The 23,368-nt window shown below is 37.0% G+C and overlaps 2 protein-coding genes across 4 annotated transcripts in view; both read left to right on the top strand.

Annotated features, from left to right (window-relative positions):
* The window catches only part of LOC125231594 (low-density lipoprotein receptor-related protein 2), a 490,961-nt gene that overhangs the window by 320,007 nt on the left and 147,586 nt on the right, over window positions 1-23,368 (top strand). The gene's annotated exons all lie outside the window — the stretch shown is intronic.
* LOC125231595 lies at window positions 16,539-22,016 on the top strand. 2 transcript variants are annotated; one of them, XM_048137053.1, is made up of 3 exons: window positions 16,539-16,974; window positions 17,611-18,772; window positions 20,576-22,016. In XM_048137053.1, the coding sequence occupies exons 1-2, from the start codon at window positions 16,773-16,775 to the stop codon at window positions 18,744-18,746; spliced, it is 1,338 nt and encodes a 445-aa protein (XP_047993010.1). In that variant the 5' UTR covers window positions 16,539-16,772; the 3' UTR covers window positions 18,747-18,772; window positions 20,576-22,016. The 2 variants fall into 2 exon arrangements, with proteins under 2 accessions (XP_047993010.1, XP_047993011.1); XM_048137054.1 differs by having other exon boundaries at window positions 17,611-18,776.

Here is a 23,368-nt window from a genome sequence, read left to right as displayed (position 1 = left end):
AATAAAGAGTTTACGATATGCTTGAAACAATGGAATGCTTCTTAATAAAACTGGTTTTATTTTGTGCTTCTACTATTTTAATTTTATAGGCACATACTTATACATCTTAGGTGATTATGTGTAGAGATTCGGAATAGACCATTTACCACATCAGTAGTCAACATGGGGCCGTCCCTATGCACTTACTAATAGTGTGATAGTGATAGCCTGATGTTTTATCATTTATCGCGCGACCATACTTGCCTCCCAGATATGTATAATGAGCCGGTTGAGGCTTTCAAAAATTGTACATATAACGCGAGTTTATATATACTACTTTATAAATTGTGATTACTTAACCAAGTACCTATTACAGTAAAAAAATTTATAGTTTAAAAAACACTAGTAAAACACGCTTTTATAAATGCACGTAAAAGCCAAAAATAAATTATGGATCGTTCAAGTTGTCTCTATTTCTGGGATGAAGAGTAAACTATGTGCTTTTAATTATAATATTTGATTGTAAAAGCGTGGGGCGCTGTAACAGGAAATACTTTTTGTATAACTTGCTGAGAAATCAAGTTAAGCAATGTTACGAGAAGCAGTTTACACAGATTGGCGCGCTAAGGACTTGCAGCACGACTGAAGCGCCCCACGCTTTTACAATCAAATATTATAATTAAAAGCACATAGTTTACTCTTCATCCCAGAAATAGAGACAACTTGAACGATCCATAATTTATTTTTGGCTTTTACGTGCATTTATAAAAGCGTGTTTTACTAGTGTTTTTTAAACTATAAATTTATTTTATACTTTTTAGTCGTTAATAATGAAATATCATTAAAATTTAAACATAAATTTATTTCAAGTAGGCGAATTTCGCAAGCCATTTGTGGCTTAACACGTATTGCTACTTAATTATAATTAATACCACCTGATGTATAGGTACCAAGTTTATCGCAATAAAGTCATTCATTGATTCATTGAATTTTTATTTTTATTTCAATTTATATTTTATTGATCCCACATTCTCTCCATCTCCGCCAGTGTGTCTGTATTGCATGGTGTTTTACCTGTCAGCTTAGAACAATCTAGCTCTTCTATCTGGAGACCACTAAGTGATTTTACTCTACTCAGGGCCACATGCGCTTGTCCAACCGCAAAAGTACGGGACCCTAAGTACACCACTGCGTAGTGCCTTGCATCTTGTGCACGGTAGATGCCCAACTTGAAATCACTAGGAGCCAATGCCGGCCTGTGCAATCGATTAGGGTTGTGTGGGTTGGTTGAGAGAATTTGAGTTTTGGCAGGTTTGGGAAGAAATTTTAGCATGTAGGGAAAAAATGGCGAGCGTAGCGAGCGCGAAATTTTTTTCATAGTGGTGCGCTAATTTGAAGATTAATGCAATACAGAAATTAAAAAGAGACAAAGGGTTGAATTTTCTCAGTCACACTCTAGTATATTTACGTGGGGTTGAACCTGGATATGGAACGTGGACGCGACATTTTGCTAAGCAACTAAAAGACTGACAGTGGCTCTGGGATCCGTAGACCTTCGGCGACATGCTTAGCAGTGGCGTGGAGTGAACATTTTCGTTGATAAAGCCAACCCCCCCACCCCCCACCTTATTTTCGCTCTTAAGGTTCGCACGAAAACCCACACCCACCTTTTTTATATACTACGTTGATTGCTCTTAAGGGTCACAAGAAAACCCTATCCCAACTTATTTTAAATACTACGTTGATCCTTCTTTTTTGCGGGGGGCTTCGCCCCCCGAGCCCCCCTTTATTTGCTCTGAAGGGTCACAAGAAAACCCTATCCCAACTTATTTTAAATACTACGTTGATCCTTTTTATTTGCGGGGGCTTCGCCCCCCGAGCCCCCCATTATTTGTTCTAAAGGGTCTCAAGAAAACCATATCCCAACTTATTTTAAATATTACGTTGATCTTTCTTTTATGCGGGGGGCTTCGCCCCCTGAGCCCCCCTTATTCTTACTCTTCAGGGTCACAAGAAAACCCTAACCCAACTTATTTTCCATACTACGTTAGTCCTTCTTTTTTGCGGAGGGCTTCGCCCCCCGAGCCCCCCTTTATTTGCTCTGAAGGGTCTCAAGAAAACCCTATCCTAACTTATTTTAAATATTACGTTGATCTTTCTTTTAAGCAGGGGGCTTCGCCCCCCGAGCCCCCTTTTATTTGCTCTTAAAGGTCACAAGAAAACTCTATCCCAACTTATTTTAAATACTACGTTGATCCTTCTTTTTTGCGGGGGGCTTCGCCCCCCGAGCCCCCCATTATTTGCTCTGAAGGGTCTCAAGAAAACCATATCCCAACTTATTTTAAATATAACGTTGATCTTTCTTTTTTGCGGGGGGCTTCGCCCCCCGAGCCCCCCTTTTTTTGCTCTTAAAGGTCACAAGAAAACTCTATCCCAACTTATTTTAAATACTACGTTGATCCTTGTTTTTTGCGGGGGGCTTCGCCCCCCGAGCCCCCCATTGTTTGCTCTTCAGGGTCACAAGAAAACCCTATCCCAACTTATTTTAAATACTACGTTGATCTTTTTAGTAGTTCCAGTTCATATCTTCCGACTCCATCATCAGACCTTGAAACCTAATCGTAACTAGTCAAAGTTCATTACAAGACTTTTCTAAGAAACCTAAAAACAGCTATAATACGATGTTCCATCATGTAGTTCCAGTTTATATCTTCCAGCTCCATCATCAGACCTTGAAACCCAATCGTAGTCAAAGTTCATTACAAGACTTTTCTAAGAAACCCAAAAACAGCTATGATACGATTTTCCATCAAGTAGTTCCAGTTCATATCTTCCGGCTTCATCATCAGACCTTGAAACTTTATCGTAGTCAAAGTTCATTACAAGACTTTTCTAAGAAACCCAAAAACAGCTATGATACGATGTTCCATCATGTAGTTCTAGTTCATATCTGTCGGCTTCATCATCAGACCTTGAAACCTTATCGTAGTCGAAGTTCATTACAAGACTTTTCTAAGAAACCCAAAAACTGCTATGATACGATGTTCCATCATGTAGTTCCAGTTCATATCTTCCGGCTCCATCATCAGACCTTGAAACCTAATCGTAGTCAAAGTTCATTACAAGACTTTTCTAAGAAACCCAAAAACAGCTATGATACGATGTTCCATCATGTAGTTCCAGTTCATATCGACGCTGGAAAGGCTAATTGACTAACGTGCATTTTGCAAACTTTACAGGAGAGCCAAAATAAACTTTTTTTTTTTGAAAAAAAATCATAACTTTTTATTTATCTATTATACAATAAAACGACGTACTACGAAGTTGGAGGTCTTTGTATTGTTTATTTGATCAATATGATTGTATTCCGATATATGTACGTATTTACGAAATAAAGAGCACGTTAGACAATTGTCATTTTTTCAAAGCCAGGATAAAGTTCTAACCACCATATTCATAGTTTCTTAGGGAACGGATACTTAACTTATGCAACAATTAGCTTTAAAACCCAACCCAAAAGAACATATAATAAGACGTTTCAAACAAAAGTAGAATCGAAGAAAATGCATAACAGCCACTAGCTAACATTATGAAACACTGGTATAACAGCTTAAAAGGCACTTCACCAAAAACTAACACCTATTTTTAGAAACTGTCATACTGAAAACTATTGTATTTGTCATGAAAGAATCTTTAATTAAGTTAAACTTATTTGTGCAAGATATTTTAAGTGTATTTATGCACTTTTGAAACATAATACAACAATTTCATTTAAAAAAACAGCATTGTGTCATACTATCAAATTGTTTATTAAAAAAATATAAAATTAGAAAAGTGTTTAGGTAAACCACCTAAGCCACTATTTCGCCGGTTGGGATAAACGACTAACGTGCAGTTTTTGACTGCCGCGGTTCTGGTTAAACGGCTAACGTGCAGTTCTTTACTACCGCGGTTCTAGAAAAATGGTTAACGTATAATCATAACATTTTTTGATTCCGGTAAAATGACTTATAAACTAAAACATATAAAATTACTCTAAACGTAATTGACTAACATCCAAACAAGTGTTTTTGGCTTTAACATATAGCCAGTATCTCAATAATTTGTCAAAAAAGTGGCTTGTTAGAGAAAATGTTTTTAGTGAATTTCCTTTTTCCAAATTGCTAACAAGCCAAAAAAGTCTTCAGATCGTTTTGAAACCCGGCTCGTTAGACGCAGAAAAAATCGCTGATTCCAATGATGTATATAACTCCATATGCCCAAAAATGGTCTGTTAGTCAATTAGCCTTTCCAGCATCGAATTATCTTCCGGCTTCATCATCAGACCTTGAAACCTTATCGTAGTCAAAGTTCATTACAAGACTTTTCTAAGAAACCCAAAAACTGCTATGATACGATGTTCCATCATGTAGTTCCAGTTTATATCGTCCGGCTCCATCATCAGATCAGTTCAACAGTACCATATTATTGTATTGTCATCAGAATTACATACAGCTGCCAATTTTCATTACGCTACGATCCTTGGAAGATGGTTAAATTAGCCTCCTTAGATTCCATTACATAGTTAGTTACATACACGACGACCTAATAAAAGCGTGTTAATATAGGCAATCGGAGCTCTTTCTATCTGAAATTCATATGATTTAAAGTACTTAATTTATTATATTCGAAGTTGCAGAAATGTGTAAGTGTAATTTTAAGCAATTAAACCAGTTGTATTATTTTAAAATGTGAAATTAGTAGGTAGTTAAACCGATAGTTGTAAAGTTATTCAGACTTAAAAAGTACTCTCCACAATTATACACATAGAACTCGTGTCTCTAAAAGCAACTTCTTTAAATAACGAACCGTCAACAAGCAAAAACGCATCTCAATATTCAAATTCGCACAAAATATGCGAAAACTCTTAGCTTTAAAAAATCACCAGCATACGGCGTAAATCCAAAGATAAAACGTTTTAGAGGGAATAAATAAGAACTCGGTGAAACACACGAAATGGTGAAAAATGTGTAAAAAAGATGGCGCATTCGCAATAATTAACATAATGCGTCCGTCCCTCTCCCCCGCGGTATTTGCATTTTTATGAGAGTGCACCGAACGAACGGCCAGGGCCCTAAAATGCTCGGACCGGCTATAATGAACTCTAGTCGTAATTTTAGAGGATAAGAGAAAAAGGTTTAGCGCACCTGGATTTTGTTATTAAAGCGGGAAAAATGTTTGCGAACCCTGCTTTTATTTGTGGTAAAAACGCTTGAATAGCAGATATTTTAGATGATGAAGTAAAATTTTTCGTACGAACGCACGCTCTAAAAGTGAAAGTAAGATATAATATAATTAAAAAATAATAATAATATATAATATAATTTTTTTTTTATCTAAAAAAGCTTTGGCTCTCTGATGAAGACTAAGGTATTGGATGTATGCGGTTTTGTAGTTGTAGCTTTTATTATGTAAATATATATTTAATTTATATATTATATATTTATGTCATTTGCTATTTGTATAGTTGTATATTATGTATTTATTCGTATATATTGCATGTTAGTGTAAGTTATAATTTATTATTACCTAGAACCCGTTTCCTGCGCCGTTTGTACTGTATGCCTACCATCTCCAATTCTCCCTCAATTGCTCAAAGGTTAACTGGAAGAGATCCCTTAAAGGGATAAGTTCGCCTTTGTACTTATAATAAGCTCTTTTTCCTGTGTGTTGTATTATTTTCTGGTACAATAAAGTGTTTTACTACTACTACTACTACTTATGCTGATTAAATCCACCACAAAAACCGGGCAAGTGCGAGTGGGACTCGCGTACCGAGGGTTCCGTACAAATATTAAACATATTTTTATTATGTAACTTAACGTAACTAAAATAGTATTTTATACAATCGTGATATAATACAAAGCTTTTCAGTCGAGTACCATGTTTAGGCCACGAAGCTTGCTGAGTGGCCTAATAGTACGGTACGAGAGTGAAAAGTTTAATAATATCACTATTGTATACAATACTTTTTCTATGAGTCATCATTTTCATCATCAATGGACGAAAAATATCATTATTCAAGTTAAATTAGTGTTAATGGCGTCGTTCACCGTTGTATCAACATCGAATTACTTGGCAACCAATTGTTTGTAATAACCGTCTATGATTGGTCGATAACGCGATACATTAAAAAAAAAAGTGTTTTAGATGCAGAAAAATTTGCCAGATATCGCAAATTAGTATAGAACTTGTATGAAGTTCTATTTTTGAAATTTTTTCAGTTAACTAATGCGAAGTGTAATGAAATATTATAGTTGACTAAGTGTCAAAGACTATCCAACACTGAAAAGTCAGCACTTAAAGTTCAGTCTGTGGTGTCCTAATTGACAGATTAAAGTCGACGAGTAGAAAAAAATATTTAATAAATTTCAAGATTCTGAGTTCACGGGAAGTGCTCTGTAGGTATTCTTTGTGAGTGTCGAATATTGGCGAAAACAGTTTTTGATATAAATTCTTGCTTGACACCTCCGCACGTTCCTGAGAAAAAGGATCTTGACAGACAGACAGAATGGACGGACGGACGGACTGAGGTACGGACAAAGTGATCCTGTAAGGGTTCCGTTTTTTCCATCCGAGGAACAAAACCCTAAAAAGAGCATCTGCCAAAGTAGCTTACAATTTACAAGCATTTTCCAAACATTACCTAATAAAGCATGGACACTTTCAGAATACTTGGACATTTTCAGAATTTGCCTCCCCCCCCTAGTAGCGTAAGTTGTTAACAAAAATTAACTCGCTGTCAGTTTTGTGACGAAAATTAAGCATAAAATCTGTCAAAAAATTTACTTTTTTCACATTCTGAATGTAGATTATCGTTTAAAGTTTATGTAATTAACACAAAAACAATATTTTATTTGAAATTTCATTCATAATTATCGTCACAAAACTGACAGTGAGTTAATTTTTGTTAACAACTTACGCTAATTGGGGGGTCCCAAATTCTGAAAATGCCCACCTAATATTAATTCCACCATTTGTCTGAAGTTTTTGTACAAAAGAGATCGAAAAATAAATAAGCAACGCCTAGGTTGCCTAGCTTAGTCCGTATATAGATTTCTCTAGGGTCTAAATTAAAACCTACGTGTATCCCCAATGGCAGACCTACGTCTTACAACTGATAAGTGATACATGTCAGGTTAAGACCCCAAGGGTCTGAGGGCTGGAGGTCGGATAGCCAATTAAAGATAAGGCATGGAAAGGTTTACGAATGGACGAATGGAATACGTTTTTAGGGTTCCGTAGTCAACTAGGAACCCTTATAGTTTCGCCATGTCTGTCTGTCCGTCCGTCCGTCCGTCCGTCCGCGGATAATCTCAGTAACCGTTAGCACTAGAAAGCTGAAATTTGGTACCAATATGTATATCAATCACGCCAACAAAGTGCAAAAATAAAAAATGGAAAAAAATGTTTTATTAGGGTACCCCCCTACATGTAAAGTGAGGGCTGATATTTTTTTTCATTCCAACCCCAACGTGTGATATATTGTTGGATAGGTATTAAAAAATGAATAAGGGTTTACTAAGACCGTTTTTTTGATAATATTAATATTTTCGTAAATAATCGCTCCTAAAGGAAAAAAAAGTGCGTCCCCCCCCCCCACCAACTTTTGAACCATATGTTTAAAAAATATGAAAAAATTCACAAAAGTAGAACTTTATAAATACTTTCTAGGAAAATTGTTTTGAACTTGATAGGTTTAGAAGTTTTTGAGAAAAATACGGAAAACTACGGAACCCTACACTGAGCGTGGCCCGACACGCTCTTGGCCAGTTTATTTAGCTTTATAAAGGAAGTAAAAAGGAGTGTACAAGTTTCTGATGGGTTGGCAACGCGCAAGTGACACTCCTTGAGTTGCAGGCGTCTATAGGTGACAGTAACCTTTCCATCAGGCGAACCGTATAATTGTTTGCCACCGACATAGTATAAAAAAAGGTAAAGGTAAAGGTAATCTATTATTCAAGAATAAAAATCCACATTTATGTGTCTAGGGTGGGTTTGGTTTTTTGGTGCAGAAACACCGATGCTATTTATTAATTAAATAATATCGACTTAAATACATAAATAAATAAATATTGGGGACACCTTACACAGATCAACTTAGCCCCAAACTAAGCAAAGCTTGTACCTACTATGGGTGCTAAGCGACGATATACATACTTAAATAGATAAATACATACTTGTATACATAGAAAACATCCATGATTCAGGAACAAATATCTGTGCTCATCACACAAATAAATGCCCTTACCGGGATTCGAACCCGGGACCGCGGCTTAGCAGGCAGGGTCACTACCAACTAAGCCAGACCGGTCGTCAAATAACATCTAGATGTTAATGTTAATGTAACGTATGGGACATAATTTCAAAATCATAATATTCCACAAATAAAATATTAATGGCGTTCTAAGAACAATTATTGAAATTAGTATTAATTAATATTTTAAAAATATTAATGGTGTTTTTCATAAACGCTTTATAAACGTGAATTTTGCTAATAATATTTTGTCTTTATCTGTCATGTTGACTTATGTATTTGTGAGAAAGGGACAAATCACTTTTTTAACTTTTTATGAATAAAGGGGTAGGAGTCTATTTGCAAAACATCAGACATTGGACCATATGCCATATTATGATAAATAACATTAAGAAAAATCATATAACAACTCATATTAAGTTTCATTTCACTATTCATTTTTCTTATTAAAATTTCGCCCTTCAAACATTGCTTGTAAGATGAAAACTGCTGACTAAAATACCCTCGTCAGACTATACAATAACCTAACTGAATTCTGCGCTAAAACTTTACTAAACTATCAAGAAAGCTACCTTAGATGAAACTCGTGAAATACAAGTTAATTCTACTGCTTTACCCGTATTATCACGTACTGTACCTGTCTCCGGGTAGCTTGGACGAAATTCGCCTTCTCATACAAACGGAGGTTTGTTCTTATTTTATCCTCTAGCGACCCACCATACAAAAAAATCGCCAATAAAATTTGAATCAATGGTACTATAAAACAGGGCTGTTTTTTTAAATCGAACGAATCAAAACAAAAGCAAGTCCATTCTATTTAATGTAGATTCCTAGTATTAGGACATTGAACCCCAGGAGGTTAAAATTACGTGTTGGGGGTTATTGACATTTTTCACATACAATAATAGGTATAGTTATTTAGCTTTTTAGCTCTAGCTTTTAAATCAAAGGAAATCGAGCAAAAAATATTTTTAACTGTAAAACCTCCATTAATAATAAAATTAGCATATTAACATAATAAACCTAACCTACAAATAAAAAAAATAACTAAATCAGTGGGCAAGGTACCCAGAAGCTGGCCGCATTCCTCCGCTATAATGCGAGACTTAAAACGTTGTGCGAAATATTGGCTACCTCATTTGTATGGACAACCGAGCTTGCTGCCGACCCTTTATGTCTGCGCTAGGACTTATGATCGCACGATGAAATTAAACTATTTAACTTCTATCACAAAATATATAGTACAAGTACAGAAGACTCACTCCCTTGATGTTCACAAAATGCCGCCATCCTAAATTATTACCTGCAATAAGAAACGGTCCGCATGTGAGCAGCCGACATTGAGTTCTAATGCGCCGCGTGAAGGTCGTAACACTCGTAACCACTGAATGGGCCGCGGCATGTACTTGTAGCTCGGCGAAAGAATCGTGGAGTGAGCTGCCCCATTCAAAAAGCTTCTAACTTGAATTCCTATAGGTATGTTATGTTTAAGGTTGAATGTAGACTAGAATTAGAAGTGTTAAGGCACAATATAATAAAGAGTTGGTACAGTGCGGCCACTCCCTGCTTCCCGCTGAAAGTACCGCTCACCCGCTCTCGGTTAAGAGGATACGGTAGCGAAAATCCTAAAATGGAAAGGAGACCCCTTTCAACTTGGGAATTTTACTTAAATATACAAGTGTTATTAACTAGATTTATCGAAAAAAAATTGTCCATTAAGAACAACTCAGTCAAACGATATTTCAAAAAAATCTTTAAAATCGAGGTTCTGCTCTCGACTCTTTCCTCCTTCAAAACTTAATTAATCGGAACGAAATTTGAGAATCTGAATAACAATGAAATAATCTATGTCGGACCGTTTAGCTTTTTTGGTTAATTGTTACCAATCTTGAGTATCACGCCTTTTTTTGCGCCACAATGAAAAAGACCGTTTTTGGAATTTTTTGTTTGGCTCTAGAATCTTTAAAAAGCAGAATATCAAAAAAATCAAAACGGTCTGACACAGATAAAAATAATAACAATCTGTGTTGAAAAAATCATTGCTCTATCTTCAAAAACCAGGGAGGAAATAATCGAGAGCGTTTGTATGGAGAATTGACCCCTACCGTATCGTCTTAATTACCTCACAGTTCGCCTGTCAAGAACGCGACCAGTCCACCCTGTCTTATCTCACTCATACAAGCATGCACGCGTTCGCCTACACGAGCTTAGACTGTGTGCGTAAGAACGCGCTTCCTTCATATATTTGATCGCCACTGTCCGAGGTATGTAAGGTTGAATTTGGACTAGAATAGTGTCTACGGTAAGTGTGTAGTTGGAATGGCGCTTGATTCGAGGGTTTCCCAAAGGATTTGTTGTGGGAGAAAGAATTTGCGTCAGTTGATATTGTTTAGGGCTTTAGGGAATTGCGTAACTTTCGGAGGCTACCTTAGTAAAATTCACTTGTTTTTACAATTATTTTTAGTATTTAGCAATACCGTCACCGTCATAAATAAGTGATGATTTCTGTACAGTCAACCAATTGGAACCCCAACCCCCCGTAGTAAAAAAAACCGCTGTAGTACCATGTCATAGTGAAGTTATAAATCAGATTGTAAGAAATCTCTTACTGCTTGTCATTTTGACATGGTTGTAGAGTGGCCTAGGGTTCCAATTGGTTGACTGTACCTTGTCGCTTTTAATCGTTTGACAATTTCGTATGACATTTCATACACGACGTTAAAGCGACAAGGTACAGGAATCATCACTTATTTATGACGGTGACTGTACTACACTAGATTTAGATACCTACAGATGTAGTGCGAAATGGTTAGATAATGTCTATTACCTGCTTGGTTTCAATGTAGATTTTAAGTTAGGTAGTTAGGTACTGCGGGTTGCCGTGGCATCATGCTGAGTGAGGGTCTGAGGGTCCTATCTAGCGTCCATTGTATGTTTTGTTTGCATGCTCTTCTTTTTGTGTGTAGTATGTTGTGACGTTAAATAAATGAATTCTATTCTATTCAATTCTATTCTATTCTATTCTATTCTATTCTATTCTATTCTATTCTATTCTATTCTATTCTATTCTATTCTATTCTATTCTATTCTATTCTATTCTATTCTATTCTATTCTATTCTATTCTATTCTATTCTATTCTATTCTATTCTATTCTATTCTATTCTATTCTATTCTATTCTATTCTATTCTATTCTATTCTATTCTATTCTATTCTATTCTATTCTATTCTATTCTATTCTATTCTATTCTATTCTATTCTATTCTATTCTATTCTATTCTATTCTATTCTATTCTATTCTATTCTATTCTATTCTATTCTATTCTATTCTATTCTATTCTATTCTATTCTATTCTATTCTATTCTATTCTATTCTATTCTATTCTATTCTATTCTATTCTATTCTATTCTATTCTATTCTATTCTATTCTATTCTATGCTATTCTATGCTATTCTATGCTATTCTATGCTATGCTATGCTATGCTATGCTATGCTATGCTATGCTATGCTATGCTATGCTATGCTATATGCTATGCTATTCTATTCTATTCTATTCTATTCTATTCTATTCTATTCTATTCTATTCTATTCTATTCTATTCTATTCTATTCTATTCTATTCTATTCTATTCTATTCTATTCTATTCTATTCTATTCTATTCTATTCTATTCTATTCTATTCTATTCTATTCTATTCTATTCTATTCTATTCTATTCTATTCTATTCTATTCTATTCTATTCTATTCTATTCTATTCTATTCTATTCTATTCTATTCTATTCTATTCTATTCTATTCTATTCTACTTCTAGTATAGGTACAAAATAGTATCACCTATCTTACACATAGATATTTGAGTAGTATGTTTCCTGTATGATAGTTTGTTTAATATATTTCGATGTCTTTATGGTTTAAGCTTTTGCTTCCCGCTTCTCTCGCGTCAAATTCTAAAATTGCGGAATGCTCCATATAAAATTCCACCCCCCATTTTAGGGAAGTGGGCGACAGAAAGAGACAAAAAGTAGCCTATGCCACTCTCCATCCCTTCAGCTATCTCCACTTATAAAATTACGTTAATTCGTCGCTCCGTTTTGCCGTGAAAGACGGACAAACAAATAGACACACACACTTTCCCATTTATAATATTAGTCTGGATTAACTAGTTTTCATCATAAAATATGAATATAATCACTGTTCAAAACTGTTTATGACGCGATAAGCTGCACAGATGATACATTTCAGTAACATTAACGTAATTATGTTATCTCAGCAAAGCATTCGTGTAATTAAAATAATTTAGGGCTTGCGTAATTCTGTGAAACTGTCTAAATAATCCCTAAACAGCCTACATTTGCTTTGTGGTTTGGATTAAATTTGTATTTTTAGGAGATAAACAGAAATAAATTTTAGTTTGAAAATTAATGTTGAAATACAAAAACTAAATTCGTTTGGAGAGAAAAATATTTCTAGGAACGAAATAAATATAAGAACAAAGCGTAGTCTAATTAAATTATATCCATAATAATATTATAAGTGCGAAAGTGTGTGTGTCTGTTTGTTTGTGCGTCTCTCACGGCAAAACGGAGCGACGAATTGACGTGATTTTATAAGTGGAGATAGTTGAAGGGATGGAGAGTGACATAGGCTAGTTTTTGTCTCTTTCTAACGCGAGCGAAGCCGTGGGAGAAAGCTAGTAGTAAATAAATGAAACACAATTATTATTTGACGTGACGATTCGAGCGTGATATTAGATTTGTTACTTAATAGGTATCATTTAGAAATGTCAGGTCAACTAAGAAACGTGTTTAAGATCAAAATCTAATTAATTTTATGGTACTTATATTTGTATATTTCATTATCAATTCAGCTTTAAGGTTTTGTTAAGCGTAGGCTAATTAAATTAAATACAATTTTTTTTATACTACGTCGGTGGCAAACAAGCGTACGGCCCGCCTGATGGAAAGCGGTCATCGTAACCTATGGACGCCTTCAACTCGAAGAGTGTCACATGCGCGTTGCCACCCCATTAGAAACTTGTACATTCCCTTTTGCTGTGTTAAATACACAGTAAAAAGGAGTGCACAAGTTCCAAGGAGGGTTCGGGTTGCCGACGACTCAAAGGACAATAGACGGAATAAGTCAGTTCCGTAAGTCCTCCCGTCATCAGCACACCGCACCCTCGTTGAGCTCTGGCAGCCTTACTCACCGAATAAATAAATGAAACACATTTATTATTAAACGTGACATTTGGAGCGTTGTCACGTAATATCATTTTAGAAAGATCAGACCAAATAGAGAAGCTTACAGGATAAATGTGTCGCTTAACTTCAAACTTGGGTAAATCGATTCTGCTACAAGGTTGATTATCTTTCAGGTCATATCTTATACTTTTAAACGAGCAATTCTTGTATATTTATTTATTTATTTATATATATATTTATTTACACTGACGATCTCGGAAACCGCTCTAACGATTTCGCAGAAATTTGTTATGTGGGGGTTTTTGGGGGTGAAAAATCGGTCTAACTTATCCTTAGGTCCCGGAAAACGCGAATTTTCGAGTTTTCATGCGTTTTTCTTCGCGCGCCATCTCGTGTGCAGTAGTTGTACTGTTAAGACAGAATTCTTTCGGTTGATGTAAGTACTATTTATTGCAAACACTAGATGGCGACACAGGTCAAGGCTAAAACGAATAGAAAATACACTATTTGAGTTTTTGTGGCGAAATGCGCGCCATCTCGTGTGGAGTAGTTGTGTTGTTAAGGCTGAGAATTCTTTCGCTCGATGTAGGTACTATTCATTTTTGAACTAGATGGCGACACATGTCAAGGATACGAAACAGAACCGAGCGAAGCTCGGTTGCCCAGATATTATTTTTTATATAACCAACCTTAAAGGAGAATGGATCTACCCGAGTTCGAATAAAGTGACAGAAAACGGATTAATACATTAAATTATATTAGTTACTAGCTTTTGTCCGCGGCTTCGCTCGCGTTAGAAAGAGACAAAAAGTAGCCTATGTCACTCTCCATCCCTTCAACTATCTCCACTTAAAAAATCACGTCAATTCGTCGCTCCGTTTTGCGGCGAAAGACGGACAAACACACAGACACACACACTTTCCCATTTATAATTTTAGTATGGACTAGCTTTTGCCCGCGACTTCGCTCGCGTTAGAGAAAGACAAAATGTAGCCTAATGTCATTCTCCATCCCTTCAACTACCTCCACTTAAAGAATAACGTCAATTCACTGATTTAAACTTTCACGATTTTTACACATACTTATTTAAAATTGCAAAGTTATTAGGTTAGTGTTTAAAACATAGTGTTTAAAACATAGTAAATACGCGATTAAGTCCCGTTTGCAATTTTAAATAACGTCAATTCGTCGCTCCGTTTCGCCGTGAAAGACGGACAAACAAACAGACACACACACTTTCGCGGGTAAAAGCTAGTAATTTATATTTGTTACTTTGTTAAAGTTTTGTCAGTGCCGATCACTGTTTTATGACATTTAATTTGTCGTTTATTCCATTGACAACATACGTTTATAGCGTTTAAAATCTTATCATTTATTCAAGTACACTATGGGATATGGGTTAAATTGTGGCGTAGGCAGCGTAGGCTGGCAACCTGTCACTGCAATGTCACAGTTTCGTTTTTCTTTCAACCCCTTATTTGCCAAGAATGGCACTGAAGCTTTAGTAGTTTCATGTGTTCTGCCTACCCCTTTATGGGATACAGGCGTGATTGTATGTATGTATGTTGTATGTATTTAAAACGTATATATTAAACCTCGCTTATTCTGTTATACTTAGAAATTGTTACACCGTATATTTTTATAACAAGCCATTATTTGTTATTCTAAAGTTCATTTTAGGGTTTCCTATGCAAAGGTTCACAAGAAACCAACTTTCAACGTTGTGTTTCATTTCAAAGCGAAATAACATTGCACCTCCAGGTTTCTGTGCATTTCCTAAGGCACTGGTGCCATCAAAAGCGAGTAACAGATGAACTATCGCCCATAGAAACGAACAATAGTGTGAAAGGAATCTATAGTTGAACCACGAGCGAAGCGAGTGGTTCGAGAATAGAATCCTGAACTTGCGAGTTTTTTAACACACGAGAAGTAAAATACATTTGCACCCGAGTGTAACACAAAACTTTTCCCCTCGCTATAGCGAGGAAACTACAAGGCAAAAAAATGCGTTTATCACTGCTTCCAGTAGTTCCACAGTTGGTAAATCATCTTTATTACCAGATTCACCTACTTTTATCAATTTTAAAGCAGTTTATTTGACTTTATTCAATGTCAAATTACTTTACCCACTAGTGGATAAAATGCGTTTTTATCCGCTGGTATTAAAGGACAAAACACGTGTTTCCGAGCTAGTGAGGGGAAAAAGATATTATTCGCGCTCATGTTAATAAAAGAGACGCTATGATAGCGCGAGCACATCTCGGACACTGGCGATCAAATATATAGAATAGAATAGAATAGAATATTTTTTATTTAACATCAGTTTGGACCAAAGAGGATCGAGTGTTATAGTGTTACAGTCAAAGGAAAATGTGTAATCACAGTGCATAGACTGCCATCTCTGCTATCTCGACACAAGTTTAACACTTTTGAACCTCAGTTTTGACAATTTGGCCCATATTGTTAGCTTGATATGTGTTAAAATGTCAAATATTAATATTAGCGCCATCTAGCCGAGCGTTCCCCAAAGGTGTAACGCCATCTAGGCCACCGTTACTCTTTCTCTATGACTTTGAGGTACGCTTTTTTCTTAGACCTTACTCGTCTATACGGAGTTACATATGTCTTTGGTTTGGACAAATATAACAGAGATAAATACAACTCAATCTAGATGTTAAATTGGGAGCCCACTCAGCATATTGCCACGGCATGCCGAAGCGCTGATTTTCAGTGGGTCCCGGACTTAATAAACTAAGCAAAGAACTAAACTAAAATATATCTGAAAGAGGCGCGTTCCTAGCACACAGTTTAAGCTCATGTAGGTGAACGCGTGCTTGTATGAGCGAAATATGACAGGTCGACTGTTCGCGTTTATGACCGGCGGTAACTGTGAGGTAACCGGGCGGCACTTTAAGCGGGGAGCGGAAATGGCCATACTGTACGATAGTACTCTTTATTATACTGTGGCGCGAGCAAGTTAGTTTAAGCACATATTCACGTAGGTGTGTATTTACTAAATTACTATTTAATGTTAAATTTAGGGTAAGCATTATTTAGAATTAAACTTCTGTGATTCGCCCTTCGTGATTACACTATACTTTACATGTAGTAGCACGCGAATGTGCTGCCATCGTACACAATTTTAGAGTAACATTTTTAACAAAAAAATATCTCGCCTAAATTGGGGGTATTTCATACACGTTTTGTGTGGCGGCCATCGTGCACGTACTTTTCCTTTGTTAGTGAAATAATTGTGTTTTTACTAAGTTTAGTGTAGTGTTTTGTGTTTGCGGATAAAATGGGAAAACGCAAACATCGTGAGGAAGATTACTTGGAAAGAAAAATCCGAAGTCTCGAGAGGAAAAGATTGAAGATTCGTCGCAGGCGCCGTCATCGTAGTTATAGCCCTAGTACGTCCTCATATACAGATAATGAATATGAGTATGCGGACCAAGATATCGGTGAGCCCGATCCCTTGCTAGAGGATTCGCAATATGAAGGTAAGATTTTCAGTTATCTTCGTCTAATAATTTGATAGAATGTGTCCTATGTACATGCCAGCTTTGTTTTATTAAATAGATACATTGTGCAATGAGTATAGTCTGTAAGGCTATTACCGACCCTAATTTATACCTTCAGTTCAATCCGAGAGGTTGATCGCTGTGTAAAAGGGAAGCACATATATTCCTAGAGCATCAGTCCGTGAGGCTATGCCGGAATACTATAGGTAAAATACCTGGTTGCGGCAAATTGTCAATGCTATCAGTCTAGACTACAGTCCGCGAGACTGTAGCACGACTGCCTATGTCTAAGAACATTAATTACGTTAATTACAACGGCTTATATGTGTACTATACGTAGGTATATAGATATGTAGATACGTATGTAGATACGTACGTAGTTATAGTATAACATCCAACATCGAGGAAGTAGGCGGTAGAAACACTACCTATTACCCTACCAAATGGGCAATTCACAAAGATCACCGAGCCGCTTATGATGTCTGACCAGTATAAGCGTTGGTCTCTGATTGAAAACATTATGTCTAGAGATAAGGGTCAAAGATAATGGACACTTATTTTTTGTTGCTGAAATTAGAGCAACATTGTGAAGGGTATTTGACCGTATTGTTACAGAATCCCCATTGACCAACAATACTGTATACGACTTAACCGATGATGAGGTCGGTGCTTCAACGTCGGGTGCGCTGCCTGCTGCTGGCGGGCTGCGATCGGTGGTCATACAGAATAGAAGCGCCGCCGGGCCCCGCGCGGTGGACGCGCCGGCCCCCGCGCCCCCTCCCGCACCCGCCGCCGCCGCCGCGCCGGCGTGCGCGCCCGCGGCCGCGACCACCACGCCGGCTGCGCCCGCTCCCGCGCCTACATCCGCAGCTACCACCACACAGGTGACCGGTGAACAAATTGGTTTACAAGAATCTACGCCGATTGTGACCGCGCTTGATCCCGGTTTATTATGTTTGTTGGGCGATGAGCCCGTAAAAGAAGAAACATTTGGTCCTTGCATTCACGACGATATCTCGACGAGATGGTCCGACATTCTAGTTAATGGTATGAAGGACGATATTAAGAATGATATTTTAAAACGTTACGAAATACCAGAAAATTTAAAATTAGCGCAAGCTCCTATACTCAATCCCGAGATTAAGGTGGCGTGTAATGATAATGTTTTAAAACGGGATAATATTCTAAGTGACAAACAAAAGTTGCTCTCGACTATTATAACAGGAGTTGCCAATACATTGTCGAATATCTTGACAACAGATTCAACTTTAGACAACAACAAACAGGGGATCATAAAGTCACTGAGCGATACAGGTAGACTATTATGTCACTTACATTTTTCAGAGACTCAGAGCAGGCGTAATTTCTTGGTGCCTAGTTTAAATAAGGAGATCAAGGATAATATTAAGGACTTAAAGCGCGATAGTTTGCTTTTTGGTAAAGAATTACAAGAAAGTCTGAAGTCAATAAAAGCAATGACTAAAACCGGAGCAGAATTGAGACCGACTGTCACAAAGCCTAAATGGACGCCCAAGCACCAACAGGCAGGAGCAGGACCGTCGACATCGAGGGCTTTAAACTGGAGGGGGCAGCCGTCGTCGGCGTCGCGGCCGCCGCCTCGCCAGAGTCGCCAGACGCCAGCGAGGACGAGCTACACGCGTGGCGGGCGCAGACCGCCGCCGCCGTCCCGCCGCGCGAGCGACCGCCGAGCGCCGCCGCCGCGGCCGCACACCCGGACCTCGCGCCGCTAGCATCGGATGCTGATACACAACCTCAGGCTGGTAGACTTCAATTTTTTTATAAAGTATGGTTAGGCATTACCAAGGATCCCACCGTATTGTCTTGGGTCCGTGGTGTGCGTATTCCAATATCGGATTGTATATCTCAATCGAATATTCCTGTTAACAAACCCGAGTCGGTTGCACACGAGACGAGTATGAACGAGGAAGTCAAAAAACTTATTAGTGCTGGTAAAATACTGGACAAGAATTGATCCGTGTCAGGATCAATTCTTGTCCAGTATTTTTCTTATTAAAAAGAGTAATGGAAAAAATAGATTCATTCTAAATTTAAAATCATTGAATAAGTTTATATGTACCCCGCACTTCAAACTCGAAGATTATAGGACAGCAATGAGACTTTTATCAAAAAACGCTTACATGTGTTCAATAGATTTGAAAGACGCCTATTTTGCGATAAATATTGATCCTGATTACAGAAAATATTTACGATTTCTTTGGAAAAACAAAACATACGAATTCTTGGTATGTCCATTCGGCCTAAATATTGCTCCGTACATATTCACGAAGTTAATGCGTCCTGTTGTGCAGTTTTTGCGCAATCAAGGTTTTTTATCAGTCGTTTACTTAGACGACTTGTTACTCTTCGGTGACACGTATTCTAACTGCTTACATAACTTTAATGTAACGAAAGACTTGTTAGAATCATTAGGATTTACAATAAATGTTGATAAATCAATAGGTACACCAAGTCGAACGGCAAATTTTCTTGGGTTTAGTTTCAATTCTGCAAATTTGACAATTAATATTCCATGCGAAAAACGAGAGAGGATTAAAGACGAACTTTTATACTTCAAATCCATTCGAAGATGTAAACTTCGTAATTTCGCACATTTGATAGGATTATTAGTTTCTGTTTGTCCGGCAGTACCATACGGCTGGTTGTATACTAAGAGATTGGAAAGAATCAAATTTCTTTATTTAAGTAAAAATGATGACTATGATCAATACATTAGCATTCCGGGTAGCTTAGATGATGATCTAGATTGGTGGATATATAATATAGAAACATGTAGTAATCCGATCAAGACAGGAAATTATCAATTAGAGATATTTTCTGATGCGTCGCTAACAGGCTGGGGAGCAAGTTGCTCAGATATGACAGCCAGTGGTCAGTGGTCCAGTCATGAGCTTGGGCAACACATTAATTGTCTAGAGTTAACTGCCGCGTTTTTTGGTTTAAAAATATTTGCTAAAGATTACAAAAATTGTGAGATTTTGCTAAGGATAGACAATACCACTGCGATTTCATATATCAATCACATGGGTGGTGTTCGATTCCCACATCTGAGTGAATTAAGCCGACAGATATGGCAATGGTGCGAGGAACGCGATATACATATATTTGCTTCGTACGTTCGTTCAGAAAACAACGATATAGCAGATGCAGAATCACGCCGGAAACATGCAGACATTGAGTGGGAGCTAGCCGACAGTGCCTTTCGGAAAATTTGTAATTTTTTAAACAAAAGTCCAGAGATTGACCTCTTTGCGAGTCGAATAAACAAAAAATGTACTAGATTTGTTTCGTGGCATCGTGATCCTGACGCGTACAATATCGACGCGTTTACCATATCTTGGTCGTCGTATTTCTTTTACGCCTTTCCACCATTTTGTCTAATACTTAGGATGTTGCAAAAGATAATAACAGATAAAGCGGAGGGCATTGTTGTTGTGCCACTATGGCCTACACAACCCTGGTTTCCTCTTTTTGAGAGATTATTGATTTCTGAACGAATAGAACTCCCACCTAAACCAAATTTATTGTCCTCCCCTTACAGTGTCGAACACAAGCTGCACAGGAGCCTTACCCTGGTTGCCGGAGTGTTGTCCGGGCGGCGTTCATGAGGCAAGGCACTCCTGCAGAAGCGGCAGACATCATGCTAGCGTCACTTACAGAAACCACACTTAAGCAATATAATTGTTATTTAAAGAAATGGTATATATTTTGTAAGGAAAAATGTTATGATATTTTTGATGTCGGCGTAGCAGAAGTATTAGATTATTTCACATTACTTTTTAATCAAGGTTGTCAATTTGGATCAATTAATACTGCGAAAGCAGTTTTGTCATTAATATTGAATAATAATGTTATAAATAATCCAACTGTGAAACGTTTTATGACGGGAGTATACAAACTGCGGTCTCCAAATCCACGATATGATTTTACTTGGGACCCTTCAATCGTTCTTAATCATTTAAGTTGTTGGTATCCAAATGAAAGCCTTTCTTACGAGCATCTTTCTAGGAAGTTAATAACTATTTTGGCATTAGTTACGGCACACCGTGTGCAAACCTTATCGTTAATCAAGCTAAGTAATATTCATAAATGTAATAAGAAATATATTATTAACATTACAGATAAGATTAAGACATCCGCAGTTAATCGCATTCAGCCAAAACTGATTCTGCCTTATTTCGATGAAAATCAGTCAATTTGTCCTGCAAGGACTTTAGAACGTTATTTGGTTGTCTCATCTACCAATCGCCCAAGCGATTGTGATTTTCTTTTACAAGTTTTAAAAAACCATTTAGAAAAGTGTGTTCACAGACCTTGAGTCGATGGATCAAAACCACTTTGCTCGAGAGTGGTATTGATACATCGATCTTCAAATCGCATAGTACGAGACACGCAAGTACGTCAGCAGCCAACCGGCTCGGGGTTAATATAGAACTGATTAAGAAGACCGCCGGTTGGTCAGATAATTCCTTGACGTTCGCTAGGTTCTATAATAGAGATGTTCTGGCGGACTCGTCCGAAGTATTTGCTCGTACAATATTACATGGTAATAATAATTGAAGTGTCTGTTGATTACAGTTAAACTGACGTAAACGTTTGTTTTATTTATATTTTTCAAACATACATGTTTCATTTAATCTGCTATTTCGTGTAACTCTAAACATCTACATGTAAAGTATAGTGTAATCACGAAGGGCGAATCACAGAAGTTTAATAGATAATCAAACGAACTTACCTGTAAGTGATGTTCGATGACTATTAAACGATGTGATTCGCCCGAGTGATTACAACCCTCCCTGACCCGAACTGGTCAAGCTCCAGATTCTACCCAATTGGTCACGAAATAGCACACGTATTTGATGGCCTTTTTTATAAGAAACGTGTATGAAATACCCCCAATTTAGGCGAGATATTTTTTTGTTAAAAATGTTACTCTAAAATTGTGTACGATGGCAGCACATTCGCGTGCTACTACATGTAAAGTATAGTGTAATCACTCGGGCGAATCACATCGTTTAATAGTCATCGAACATCACTTACAGGTAAGTTCGTTTGATTATCTATTATAGCAACTTAAGAACGGTACATACCTTTGTAAATAATGAGCGCTGTCTCGCCAACAAACTGCATGAGCAGTTTGGCGAGAAACTTTAAAAATGTAAAATGTATGTTACCTTTAAATAAATAAATTAAAAAAAAAAAGTTAAATTTCGTCGCCGAGCGATTTACACGGGGGCGACTATCTGTTGTTCGTTTCTATTGCCGATAGCTCATAGCTTACTAGCTTTTGGTGGAACAAGTGGCTAAAGCTAAGCTTAGGATCGGAATGTTTTCGTCAAAGTCAAAGAAACTGCAACTTGTTCCAAAAGGACCTAACTACCATTAGCTATAGTTCAAACCGTCTTGAACTTTATTCCGTCAGAATACATTTTACATTTTGAGATGTGTCATTTTAGATTATTTATACTATTGGACAGCCACAAAGTAACGAGCTTCGGAAAATGCAGAAAACCGTATGAGATATACAAGTGTGGAGTGAAAATACTAGTTTACAAAAGACGCAGACATTTCAATTGCCTGTGGCCTATTCCTCAATAATGACAATAGGGCGTCATCCATATATTACGTCACAGTGTAAGGGGGGGGGTCATACTAAATGTGACAATCCCTGTTAAAGGGATACAAAAAAGCGTGACATAGGGGGGGGGGGGGTCCAAAAACCTGAAATTTGGTGTGACGTAATATGTGGATGATCCCTAGGCTACTTGACCCTTTTTTAAAGTCCGTCTTATATAATTAAGTACTGTAGAATTAACCGAAATATAATATATTATTTCGGTTAATTTCGGTAGGTACCATATTTTATTATGACCTAAAAAGCAAAAAATATTTTTAAAGTATTATTTTACGTAATCAGGCGAAAACAACACAGTCATGTATAGATTATCATCTATAGATTATCTGTGCATCAGGTCATTCTATTCGAAAACAACATTTTCTGACTTTTGAGTATGAGGTATAAAGTTCATTATGTCATGAAGTAAATTAGAATTCGATTACGTCACTACATAGCTGACAGCGTTTTCGGTGGCCAAAATAAAAATCTATAAATATATATTTTTTTTTTATGTGAAATACTACAGAAGACAATCATTTATTGTGCCAAATTCGATACGAGTCAGTAGCCTAATATTGTTTTAAAAAGTACTTTGTTTTAAAAGTTCACATCTCTACGGAACCTTAAAAACTAAAGAAGGCTTGAAATGTGAAATCTTCGCACAGGATATTAAGTTCAGATATCATCTGATATTGGGTGAAGTCGGCTGTTTTTCTG

Source organism: Leguminivora glycinivorella, chromosome 12 (genome assembly GCF_023078275.1).
Source record: "Leguminivora glycinivorella isolate SPB_JAAS2020 chromosome 12, LegGlyc_1.1, whole genome shotgun sequence".
In the NCBI taxonomy this organism is placed as follows: domain Eukaryota; kingdom Metazoa; phylum Arthropoda; class Insecta; order Lepidoptera; family Tortricidae; genus Leguminivora; species Leguminivora glycinivorella.
Note: the sequence above shows the minus strand (reverse complement) of the source record. Positions and strands in the feature narration are given on the sequence as shown.

Bases quoted from the DNA above. Each gene is read 5' to 3' on its own strand.
- LOC125231595 (XM_048137053.1), top strand. From the start codon at position 16,773: ATGGGAAAACGCAAACATCGTGAGGAAGATTACTTGGAAAGAAAAATC. The intron at 16,975-17,610 runs GTAAGATTTTCA...GTATTGTTACAG, and splicing joins AGAGGATTCGCAATATGAAG to AATCCCCATTGACCAACAAT.